This window comes from Malus domestica, chromosome 10 (assembly GCF_042453785.1).
Source record: "Malus domestica chromosome 10, GDT2T_hap1".
Classification (NCBI taxonomy): Eukaryota; Viridiplantae; Streptophyta; class Magnoliopsida; order Rosales; family Rosaceae; genus Malus; species Malus domestica.
This window is the reverse complement of record NC_091670.1, coordinates 19,725,926-19,739,173: the sequence shown is the minus strand read 5'-3', so window position 1 is coordinate 19,739,173 and position 13,248 is coordinate 19,725,926. Positions and strand designations below refer to the sequence as shown.

The 13,248-nt window shown below is 38.7% G+C and overlaps 2 protein-coding genes across 2 annotated transcripts; both read right to left on the bottom strand.

Annotated features, from left to right (window-relative positions):
* Window positions 1-398: 398 nt before the first annotated feature.
* Window positions 399-818, bottom strand: LOC139188592 (uncharacterized). Its single transcript, XM_070806204.1, has one exon. It carries the CDS (start codon window positions 816-818, stop codon window positions 399-401), a length of 420 nt encoding a protein of 139 aa, XP_070662305.1.
* A 4,019-nt stretch (window positions 819-4,837) lies between these two features.
* Window positions 4,838-6,543, bottom strand: LOC103432348 (cyclin-D4-1-like). The gene is made up of 4 exons (XM_070806995.1): window positions 6,021-6,543; window positions 5,614-5,905; window positions 5,379-5,512; window positions 4,838-5,235 (listed from the first exon to the last, which is right to left on the bottom strand). Exons 1-4 carry the CDS (start codon window positions 6,312-6,314, stop codon window positions 4,990-4,992), a joined length of 966 nt encoding a protein of 321 aa, XP_070663096.1. The 5' UTR covers window positions 6,315-6,543; the 3' UTR covers window positions 4,838-4,989.
* Between the last annotated feature and the right edge of the window lie 6,705 nt (window positions 6,544-13,248).

Genomic DNA, 13,248 nt, shown 5'->3' with positions numbered 1-13,248 from the left:
GTTGCATTTGTGGCATCTAGGCTTGTCCTTGAACCAACACTCCCCAAGATGGGATTTGTCACAGTGCTTGCATTGTTGTTTGGTTCTTGGACCTTCATTTGTGTTGCTGCCTTGGTTAGGTCTAGAGTTTTGGTACCCCTTTCCTTCCCATCTTTTGGATTTGCCCTTCCACTGTGATTTCTGCTTGTTTACATCAATTTGGCTACTAGATCCAACATTGAGTGATTGAAAAGCTTTCTCAGTGGCAAAATCAGCATGCCTCTCGAGTCTTTGGTCAAAAACTCTCAAGGATGCCATCACATCTTGCACACTAAGAGTCTTAGTGTCTCAGTGTCTTTGGTTTCCTCAACGACACTCACTATTGAATCATAAGGTTTAGTCAAACTAATCAGCGGTTTTTAGACAACTCTCTCATTTGGAAGTTCTTCACCATAAGTTTTCATTTTGTTTACAACATCAAATAGCCTAAAAAAATAGTCTTTCAACAACTCATTTTCCCTCATTCTTGTGTACTCAAAATCTCTTCTAAGGGATTGAAGAATAACCTTTCTCATTTTGGTGTCTCCTCTATAATCTTGTTGTAAAACTTCCCAAGCTCCCTTTGCAGTTTCTTCATTTGCTATTCTTGGGGAAATGGTGTCTGAGACAACACCTTGGATGATTCCAAGAGCTCTAGCATCATTCATCCGATTCCGCTTCAATGTTGCAGCTTGCTTCTCTGTGAGATCCTTCTCTAGAGCATCGATCTTCGTTTTAGGTAGTTCATACCCGTATTGAACCAAATCCCAAAGGTCATAGGACTTGAAAATGGTTGTCATCCTTATTCTCTAAAAGTCATAGGTATCCTCATCAAAGACTGGAGCTTTTAGCTCACTGCTACTGGATCCCTTCATTTTGCAGGTTTTGTTTTTGGTTGTTGTTGTTGGGGACACTATGTAAGTGCTCTCAAAGATCTCAACTTTGCATAGAAAATGCCCAGAAAGTTGCAAGATCAGAAACTACGCTCTGAGACCATGTTAAAGTTTGTTGTTTGAAGTGTTTTGATTGAATTGTTTGATTGGTTTGGATGGTTTGAACTGAGTAGAAAATGGAGCTAGGATTCAAGGTTGTGCAGAAATGCACCAGCTATAATTTCATTAAATAGGGGAATGTTTGTAGGGCATGGTGCATTGCCAAGACCTGTATTTCTTTAAAATAGTGGGTGACAAGAAACTTAACTCATCCTTACTACTCCAGATTAAATCCTAACCCTTCATTTGGGTTTTAAGTGATCTAATCTGGAGTGTACACTTGTCACTCACACATACGTTTAAACTGAAACTAGCCGTTGGAGGATAAAACCTTTTTTTCTTCTTTTTTCTTCAATGCAGACAGCAACCATGCTTAGGAAACTCCTTGCTGCCTTCGATCCTCGACTCCAAAGAGAGTTTAGGTTCCAACAGTTGTGAAATCACATGCTCCAAGTTCCAACTCTCATTCATCACAAATGCAGAAACATCTAGATCGATATTATTTACTTAACACATAGTTTGCGACTAATTTATCTTTATTTGAAGTTTACCTCAAAACTTTGTACCCAATGAAAGAGTGAGATCAGTAAGACTGAACCCAACCCTAGGCTAAAAGCCAAATTTTTCCATTTATTCCCCCCCCCCCCCCAAAACCCAAACCAACCTAAATGTTTGGGCTAAAAGCCAAATGCCAAACAAAAGTCAAATACCCCCCAAGAATTGGCCCACAAACACGTGGACTCGCCGAAACCCAGCCCACATTCAACCCCAGGACGCGCCCCACTCTCCCCATGCGGGCTGAGGCCTTAGCGCCCAACATGGTGGGACCCACTGTCAGGGTCGTTGTCGGCCACCATCAAAAGCCCAATGGCTCTTTTTTGCATCGAACGACTGCTACTTTTGGACCGTTGGTTGATCCAACGGTCCAGATTCAAATTTTGTTTTTAAACAAATGTAATTTTAAAATACATTGAATCTAACGGCTGAGATCAAATATAATCAAATCTAACGGTTAAAAAAAGATCTAACATCCCAAATTTAAAACCAACGGCTAAAATAATTAAAAAAATTATTTAACTCAAAATTCACCTAAAAACTCTATAAATACCTATGTATTTGTTCAAACATCCACACAAAACTTAATTTTCTCCTACAATTCTTCCAATTCTTCTTTCTACCATTTCTTTCCATTTCCAAAATTTTCAACATGGCAAGAGCGCATATTAGAGGTCGTAATTGGATCTGTGAGGAAGATGTTGCTTTATGCTTGGCATGAGTTTCTGTTAGCGAAGATAGTGCAGTTGCCACGAATCAAAATAAAAAGGTTTTTTGTGGGATAAAATCATTGAAATGTTCCATAAAAACTGCAATGGCAGCGGGAGGGAAGGTGGTGGTGTTTACGATCGGTGGAAGATTATTAACAAAGCATGCACTTTATGGAAGGGCTTCAGGTTCTCAATAGCAGCTGTCTCCGCAAGTCGACAATACTCGTCAGTTGAGTATGCAGAGCACCCATTAGTTAGCATCCGAAATGTAGATGTGAACTTCTAATGAGCTGATAGACTTTGTCGGCCTAAGACATCTATCTTCCTTGCAAAGTAGTGATCATGATTGAAATGTTTATAAAAAATTTCAATATTTATTGGAATTTAAATATTTTTATATTAAAATTTTCATAAAATTAATTTACGATAGTCTACATAATTTTTTTTTTTAAAGTTAATTTAAGAAAAAATTAGCCGAAATTCATTCTTTAATAATCTTGGGCTAAAATTTCAAGCCAGAAGAGTTGAAGTATAAAAATTGTTTCTGAGCTAAAAATTTTAGCTTTTAGCCCAAAGATTAGAGATGGTCTAAGATGACTCAAAAGGTAAAACTCAAAAAACAAAACAAAAAAAAAGAGGTACAAGAGAAACATATACAAGGGCACAAACCCAAGAACATGCGCGCGCGCGCACACAATTACTAACTAGCAACGGGGTGTCGATAGTCCATAGATTGTATTGATATGAAATGACCACCAAAACAAATAATTAACCCTAGCCTGCCTGCAAAACCACAAGAACACATTGATGGGACAGACACGCAGCTGAAACACTTGGTCTCGTTTCACGCATGAGAGAGAGAGAGAGAGAGAGAGGGTACGTACTGTACAAGTGGTGGGTGGGTGAAGGGAGCTTGAATACAACGTGAAGGCTGTCAATGCCGTTTTGTCTCATGCATTGGCATCTTTCCATTTCCCCGCGGAGTTTGGAGGTCCCTGTGTCCTACAATTGCAGGGTCACTGCCCGCTCCCTCTCTCTCTCTCTCTCTCTCGCATAGGCCTGTGGACTGTGGAGTGGCCTTTACTATATATGAAGGACCTGCACTCTATTTGCGGGCCTGCGGAGGCCTCATTCCTTGTCTCAAGCCCAGATTTCACATGTACACAGAAAGCTGGACCTCACCCGTAATACATTACATGCATATACTTGCACCGTTGGAAAATTTTGAACTTAATTTGGGTCCCATTCCCATATCCAACTTTCCATACAGCCTGGAAGTGGGGTTCCTCCCTCAGTTAATAATTTTATTTTATTAAATTACGAGATGCAATTGTCCCATTTGTTATGTATTAGTTGATCTTAGCCCCACAAAAAGGCCAAAATAATTCAAAAGGTTTACGCAAGGGCTTTAATTTAATAAAGTAAACACAAAAGATTTCCCTTGGGTAAGCCAAGATATGTTTTAGTTTTGCATTATTGCATATTTAGGATCCAACTAAGGAAAAACTGAATCAGATGACTAACCCATGTTTCGAAAAGGAAATTAAACATCTTTTCACCACAAGCGTCTCGCTTCTACTTTGTAAATTTCAGACAAGTAGTTTCTTGCTGGCTTCTGTTTCCCGATGTGACCTGCTTATTTTGGTCCCCTCCAGCCATCAAATCAAATCTTTGCCTCTCACTAGTCTTACATACTGCTCTTCAACCCCTTATCTCCTTGCACGTGGACGGCTCAGATTCACCCCATCCCTCTGTCTCCCACATCCCCCCACCCCCGGCCCCCCGCTGAGAAATTTTCCCTCCAAATTCCCTCTCTACGTGGCACACACCCACCCCTCAAGCCGTCACCGCACGTCATTCCCGCCAAAACGCCCCGGCACGCCAACCACAAGATCTTTGTCCTTTCTTAAATATTTCAATTACTATTCTGCCCTCCACTTTGACGTATACTTCCACCCGCATTGAACTGTATGTCAGACACGTGGCGGCAACATCACGTAATTCGTAGTATGGATAATACGTAACGTTACGTTATGGCCGAAGCTGGGTTTTCATGCAGACATGATTTAAGTGAAGTGTAAGTGCATCGGAAATATTAATAATTGAAACATCATTAGACTCCTAAACCCCTCAATATAATAATGCGGGTTAGATCAGCAAGTTATGGCAGTGTGCTTTTTTTTTTCGCTCCGCAAGATGAACTAGCATGAATCACGTCAGATCAAAATAAAAGAAAGTTCACTCTCAACTGTTTACCCTCAGCTCCGCTTCCCTACTTCAATTTCTCTCCTACATACCAAAAGTTCAATCTCGATTGGTTATAAAATTTGTACTGAAGTAGGGATTTTAACTTCTTTTTTTAACGAACAATATTATTTACACTAAGAAAGAGGACGAGATTAGTCTCACAATAAATTAACAATAATATGATTTAAACTCGCATTTGACAAAAATCAAAATCTAAAACCTTTCTCTTTAAAAAAAAAATATCAGTACACCGTAATACTAAATAACGGGATTTTGACTTAGTGAACTAAAATAGAGGCCATCATTCTCAACATATATATAACTTATTATATTATAATTTATCAACTCTATAATTCCGGCCGTCCATCTTATAATAAAAATGTCATCCATAAAAATTATAAGAACAAAAATTTAGAGAGCTTCAGGGATTAATTAAACAGGCGGCTCCTTGAATTCTCCGGCAATATCTACGGCGGCTGTACATCAGTGGCAGCGGAGGGTCGGAGCCGCTTGGTTGGCCGCTCTGCTTGGATGGTAGATCCAGGATTTTCGGAGCGAGTGTCGCAGCTTGCACAAGAAGCCGCGTCGAGCACGCCGATTGGGCTTGCTGGAGCCGACGGCGCCGATCCGGAATTCGGCCGTTTATGGCGGGAAGAGGGACACGTGTCAAGCAGGTACTCCTCCATGAGTTGGCGACAGCTTCTCACCCTTTCCTGTCCCCAATAAACAAAAATATTACCACGAAAGGTTTCTATGTTTCTCAACTTTTCGATTCTGACTTAAAACAATTTAATTATTCACAGAACAGCCCTGAAAAAATCACATATTGCTAAAACACCCGCGGCAAATGCTATACTTTGTTCACTCTCTCGTGGAAAAAAGCTGCCAATTGGCGATCTCCATCCGCCGCAAACTCAACGCTTGCACCGGCGGCGCAGAGCACAGCCGCGGCGGCAACCGTCGAAGGCGAAAAACCCAAGAAGTCAATCACTGAGAGAACATCAAAAACCAAAATTAAACGCCAAAATCCTTTAATTAAAAACAATTAAAATATGGGTTTTTTTAATCGGGTAGCGAATCAGTAAAATTACCACGAATGGTGCTGAGAACTAAATTGGAGGAGGCCGCTAGGAGAGAGGAGGAAGAGGGAAGATTGGAGACGAAATGGGGAAGGAAATCGAAAGGGGTGACGGATCGGAGCCTCCAATTGAGAATACCCATAACCCGGAGCTCCATCCGCTGGACCGTTTTGGGCTCGAAGACGAACTTGGGCTCGAAGATCTGGAGGTCCAGAATGAACGGGACGTTCGGCTCCTCCATTTTCGCGGCTAAAGACAAACAGGCGACGGACAGCAGCTGAAACGGCCACGACCCGCTGTGTCGCTGCACCAAAAAATAAAATGTATTAAAAAGTAAAGCGTCAGACACGTCAGCATTGAAATTTTCCCGGATAATGCGTTTTTTTTTTTTTTTTTTTTTTCTGGGGGAGGTTTGTTACCGGGAGGGAGTGGGAGGAGAGAAAGCGGTCGAAGTAGTTGACGGAGAGGAAGGCGGTGAGGGGGGAGAAGCGGTGGTGGGCGTGGACTTTTAAGATCCAGTTGATGGAGTCCTGGCGGGCGGTGAGGTCGATCGTACGGTCGCGGAACCTGGAGATGTAGGATGGGGAGGGCATGTGGTTGGGCTCGGAGTCGATCAGATGGGTGAGACTGGAGGTGGTGGTGGTATCATCAGGCGGAGGAGGAAGAGGAAGACATTGGTGGTGAGAGAAGGTGGTGGTGGGTTTGGTGGTCATTGCTGAAATGGCATTGTGTGTGTGTCTTACAGGGTTTTGGGTCCGATGGCTGTGTCACTCTGGGGGAGTGGAGTGTGTGTTGCTTGCTTTGTTGCTCTTTTGTGTTTTTGTGTGGTTGTTTGTGTGTTGGATGGAGGGGAAGATGGGTCAAACTCTCTCAGCTTCTTAATTTAACATTTAAGATCATCTTCAAAGAAGGCCTCAAAAATAATATGTCAAAATTTTATTTAATGGCTGATATGGCAAACTGAATATAAGTGCTAAATTCTTTTTTCTTAATGAATATGTCAAATATTTATTTTATTATTTTATTGGGCCTACAGGTTTTTTTTAGAGAAATACGATATTTGATATTCATTGCAAACAAAGCAATACAAGTACAAACTGACAACAAACTTAGAATAGTGTGTATATTGGGCCTCGATAAAATTTTGTCGAAGCTTTCAATCCGATCTAAGGAAAAAGAGCGTCCCGCACGACGAAATGACATATCCCCAAATGTCAATACATAATCAAATTACAAGATATCCCCAAACAAATCAGGGGAATCTTCCACCCCACCAAACATATAGCGTATAATCATTGATGTGTTGTAAGCATTAACCATGCGGCAAAGCATGCAACCATGGCTTCCATAGTCATTTCCACACGCTGCAAAACCAGCCTGAACCACCAGCTGAAAATGTCTCCAACAAATTGGAGCTAACTCAACACCAAACGCCGTAATCAATCTTCGAACAAGCGCTCTCCTAGAGAACCTAAGGAGACCTAGGAACCCTAGAGAGCAATTTTCCTAGGAAGACCAGTACTAATCTATGAAAATTAAATAAAACTAAAATTACATAAACCTCGCCCGAGGCGAACCGAAGGGAAATAAATCGAGAAGAGACCAACACCCGATGCATCCTGGCAATGGGATGCCGACATCCACACACCAAAAAACCAAACCGCACAAGCCGAAGGGAGCCGCAACCAAATCTAGAAAACCCATCAAACCCAAATCAAGAGAGCCTTGAGAAGGGCAAACCCGGATTTGGGGAGGAGACCTGAAATCACAGGATAGGCGTGCAAAAGGTGGGGGAGAAAGCAGGGAAGGAAGAAACTAAAAAGGGCGGCGTGGTTAGCGTAGGGAAGGATAAGCTTGAAAGGGAAAGGGGTCGGGGAAGGGACACACGGGGGAGGGGGAAAGGTAAAGACTCGGGGGAAAGGGGAAACAGGGGAAGAGGGCGGAGAGAGGTGGAAAAAAAATAAAAAAAAACTAAGGGGGAAGGCTGGGATGGGGAAGAGTGGGGAAGGGGAGAGCTAGGAAGAGGAAAGGAGGGCCTGCCACCAGCCCCCAGTTATAGCCAAAGACTGGCAGCGAGGGGGGGAAGTGGTAGGCAGCTAGGGTTTTTGGGATAGAGGGTTGGAAGAGATTTCGGCAGCGAACTATTGGGCCTAGAGTTACATTAACAATTAAAAAATAATCAAAATTAGTTTTAGTTTTTATTTTATTGATTATTAATGGGACCGATGCATTAAAATTTAAATTAAATATATTTGACTCATTTGTTTACTGTCAAAAAAGACAACTAAAAAGTAAGAAGTCAAATAACTCAAATACTACATCATCTATAACATATCTATTGGAAAACATTTAAATGTCTTTTAATTATATTTGACATATTGAAATCTCCTTTAGAGATTGTCTAATATAACAAATAAATTTATTGTTTAACAAAAAATAAATAAACAAACAAACGAACTTGATGCTTTGCGTTGCAATACTCGTGGACCACTGAGTGGATTCCATGATCTTGATAGGATTGCTGAGATGCACTTTCTTCTAATGATGTTTTTGTGAACAACAATGACAGTGACTCTTAAGTATGGTCCTTAAATGATGTATAAGCAAGTGTATGAGTCAACTTTCTACACAGTGATCTTTTATTGCAGTGGTAGAAATGAGTTAAGTTTTGTATGACGGTGTGATTTGAATTTTATTAGTAATTAATCTAACATTTAATTTAATAAAAATCTATCATTTGATGAGAAAAAATAAAACTCTCTACATAGCAATTTGGGTTTATACTTATTTCAATTTGAGTCAATTATGCACTTTCACGTTTTTACAACATAATGCTAATAAGAATTTCTCAAAAATAAAACTCCCTACGGACTCTTTGCCAGTATATGTTTTTAGTATAATATTTTATAATATTAATACAAAAATTAACGTTAAATTATAAAATGACAAGAAGATTATAAAAAATCTCACTTTAAAATATCCTCCTTACTATTTCTCGTTTCTGTTTTTTAGGAAATTAAATTGATGGGACTAATTTGGTGTCCCTTGTCATACTACTGTTTGAAAGATACTACAATCATAAGCACATACGTCATTGGTGCATCATGTCTTCACATTGAAGTTGTAGTATTTTTTTTTCTTCAGTGAGTTCATCAATATATTTTTAGGGAGAAAAATGGTCACAAATAATTAAAAACTGTGTTAATTAAATTATAGCACATACATGATTGTGTAATTTCTAATAGATTGTATTTATGATTTCTATATAATTTAGAAGAACTTAGGTGACATATCCCAATCTGGAATGTCAACTTGGACTCTGAATCGAGCTGTGTTGGGCGACACTCAGAGAGTAACAAAGTCATAAAGTGTAGTGATGTGGAAAATGTGAATAAATTTAAACCTAAAAGTGCCTAAATATAAGAGTGCGCTTGTGAGCAGGAATGAACCAATTTTACATGTGATGTCATAGCATAAGTAAAGTACAGTAAAGTAGAACAAGAATTATAACATTGAAGGTAACCACCTATACCAAGATTTGCCAAGAATTATCGTCGACACGAATGCTCAACCACTAAAACCTGGAAGGGTAAAAAAATAAGGGTAAGTGGGCTTGAAAATAAAGCTTTGTAAAAACCTTTTCGAAAACATAATAACCCCTCGCCGTAAAACAAATATAGTTTCCAAAATATACATACTATGTATAGTATGAAAATACTTACAATAGCTTGTAATATCGCAAGAATACAATACGTCACAAAATTCGTAATTAACTACATGACGTCCGTAATCATATAATCTCGCATAAGCAAACATATCATATCGAGTGCTCATCGACACATGCTGACACATGAGTTCATGCAAAGATATTATGACATGAATAGGACTGGGTGTAACAGTAATATATGCTATAGTATTACAATCACGTGAAGACTAGCGCTATGCGCAGCACATACGAGTCCTAATTGCCTATAGCAATCTAGGACAGGACTGACAGTTACAATGGATCCAAAGTCAACGTACGGTACGATATGCACATACACGTGAAAGACTAGCCCTGGCCTAGGTGAATAGTAACACCGGTGCAACAACGATGATCATATAATGTAAATAGAATCACACAACGATAAATCGATAATTCATGTCACCATAACACTATTCATGGCCATAAATATAATTAAGGCATCAATAATAATACTTATACCTGTGCATCCCGTAGGACGTAGCATAACTTCATAACTTTTATCAATGCTCTAAATCTTATAAATGTCACGCTAATATAGGCGTATTGTAGAAAACTCTTTATGAAATGTATAAATGGAAACTAACAATTATATATATATATATATATATATTTTGTATACTATATAAAAGAAAAGACCCACTCACAGTTACTTGCGATGTCACATCCGTTCAAGCTAGGAAGCAGGAGTCTCCAATAGTAATCGCACCTAAGCATAATATTGGGGCCCGTTACTAAAACTCAACTAAAATGACTAAATTTGAAAAAATGGAGTGTAGATTTGGAATTAGAATGTCGAATTACGCTAAGAGGGGTCCTCAACAAATTTTGTGAAAATTCAACGAAAAGTCAACGGTCAACCCTAACAAGTCAATCGAGACGCACTGGTGGTCAACTATGTTAAAACTTCAGAATTTCCCTAAATTGATATCAAAAATGGACTTGGGACGTCAAAATTAGCCTAGGCAGCCTTCAAGAAAATTTCGAAAAAGTCAACTAACAATCAACAATTAACTTTAACAGAATATTCCCTCATTAGAAGGAATATTCCTCTTCAATCGCTAAGTGGATCCGGCCCACAGATCCGGGTTTGGGTAAACGGGTTGTGGGCTTGGGCTTTTTTTTTCCTACATCGGGTCGGGTTACCCCATTGAGCTCGTGGGTTGTACCCGTCGGACCCAGGGAAGATGAAGGTCGATTTCTGGGTTGGTTTGGCTGGGAAATTTCTCGAACTCTAATTTGGGTTCAAAACTCGATCATTTTCAATGATTCAAAAATCAAAACGAAGCTAAGGACGTAAGGGACAAGATTCTACCATCATGGTCTCTTGCCATGGCTGGAGTTCGCAAGAGAAATCCTGCAAAATCTCGAGTTCCTCTCTGGAAATTGGGAAGTTCTTCCCCGACGTGATTCCTACGTCCAAACACCACTAAACCGTCTAAAAAACATCCCAATCTTAGTTCTAGGCACGATATACAAATTTATAGGAATGTTTCAAGCCTTACTTTCGCTAGAGATGATGAGAACTCGCCGCAGTTTGTCGGGATAAGAAAACCATGTACAGTGGTCTGTCACTGTCGAGATTCAAGGATTTTGGCCTGGGTTTGAGAAAAAGAATGAAGTGGTGATGGTGGTGTGGTGCGACGGAGGTGATGAAGCTCGCCAGAGCAGTGAGGTGTGAAAGTCTCAGCTTGCCGAGAAGGAGAGAGGGTCCTAAGTTAAAGAGAGAAAAAAAGTTGTGAAAGATAATTGAAGAGAGAGAGAGTTGAGTAATGAGGTGAGGTGTCAGCAAGAGAGTGGTAAGTAAGGAGAGGGATTGACCAATGAATGAAGAGCTAGGAAAATGGGAGACACGACAAAGAGGGAAGAGTATGGGGTGTGGGCCCCACGTGGCTCACAAAACAAGCCACAAAATATCTCCCAATTGAAATTACCAAATTGCCCTTCACGTTCGTAGGTCCGTAAAATCTCTATCATAGCTCCAAATTTGATTCCGCTTGCGCCATGTGTTTGTAGTGACGAGCATTACGAGGATACGCCAAAAGAATGTTTCATACATCTCACAATACATTGGTCAACGAAAGTCAACACCCTCGCCTCTAAGGGCATTTCGTCAATTCACTCATTTAAAATTAATAAAATCAGAAAATTTAGGGACGTGTTGTCCCATTAAGCTTTTTTACTTGTAGGACAAGCAAGTCTGCTAGGTTTACTATAAATAAATGGACAATGTAGGAAAAAATGACAGAATTTTTCTATAGCTCTCTTTTCTCTCACTCTATCTTTCAGTTAAATTTAGGCCACAACAAAATATAAGTTTTGTAAGGTTTCGTGAAATTTGAGAAAATATGTCATAGACTTCGACATTTTTTTTTATTCAAGCAATATTCTAGTTAATATATTCTAAATTAGTGAGATTGGAGTTTAACTATTAAAGAGAGCACATTTTTGTAGTCAACTTAACATAAATCACGCATTTGCTTTGTAGGATTATACATTAGCAAAACATTTTTAGTGCTTATTTAAGCTATCAAGGGTTTCAAGAAGTGTTGTTTATAATCCAATATTGATTTATAGTTTCAATATAAAGGATGATATGCCTCTGAGGATAGTAGTATTGAACAAGAACAATTTATTAAAACTAACCTTTGATGTAGTTGTCGTTAATAATTTGACTTACAAGTTCAACGAAGACGAGATATATATATATATATATATATATATATATATATATGTATATATGTGATGAGTGCGAAACTTTAATTACTACCACCTGGTGATGTCCGTCAAGCAAAAAGAGAGAGATATACAGTAGCCCAATAAGGCCCACTTAGTCCAAATCAAGTCAATACTAACCAGATCTTTGCCAATACTAACCAGACCATAAGATCTCAACCAGAAGAAATTTTAAAGTTTTTCAACCCTTGATGGATTCCACATTAAAAGCAGAAGGACCTCTGCATAATGAATATGTGACACACATTCTACTATAAAAAGATATTAAGGTTTTTTTATTGTTTATTTTCTGCGGCCTTTGAGCTTAAGTTTGTGTGAGCCTCGTTTTGTATCTTGGGTTATTACTTTTATTTTGCTTAGGCCTTTAACTTTCTCGGTAGTTGTTACCTGGTTCTTTTTGAACTTTGTTAGTTTTTATTGTAATGAAAGTTGTCTTTGTGATAAAAAAAAAACAAAAAACAAAAAATAAAAACAAGGGTAATACTATTCACACTTATTTATATTTCTCATACATCTCTTTCAATTTTCAGATGTTGGATTGAATAACTTCAAGAAGATTAATGACAAAAAATTAACAAAAATATATGAAAAGTAAAAATAAGTGCATGAAAGACATTATTCAAAAAGAATTCATGATGTACATTTGCCTCCACGTGACTTATAGTAAAAACAAGAGTTTCAGTTCATTAGTAAACTAAAACGTTTTAGATTTGAAACTTCTATAATTGCAAAATTATTTTAAGACCTTATATTGAATGAGAGAGCAGATTGAGAATTTTCCTCATAAATTAAACAATAAAATGAAAATTTTGTGACATATATATCCTTTAACAAAAGGGATCCTTATTTAAAAAAAAAAATAAGGACATCCTCTTGACCGTTAGATTTGGCTTTAATGAAATTGTGTGGTTGAGATTGTGTGACTTATGATTTAATTTCAATCACACAATTTCATTAAAGCCAATCCAACGGTCAATAGGATGTTCCCATTTTTTTTTTTAAATGGGGATCTCTCTTGTTAAAGGATATGTATGTGTGTGTATATATATGTGTGTTTTGATTGGAGTAAGTACTTAGGCCATCTCCAACCGAAGGCTGGCCAGAGGGCTCGTTTTAGCCCTCTGGCCCTCCAAGATTCTCCAAGATATTAATATTTTAATGAACAGTAC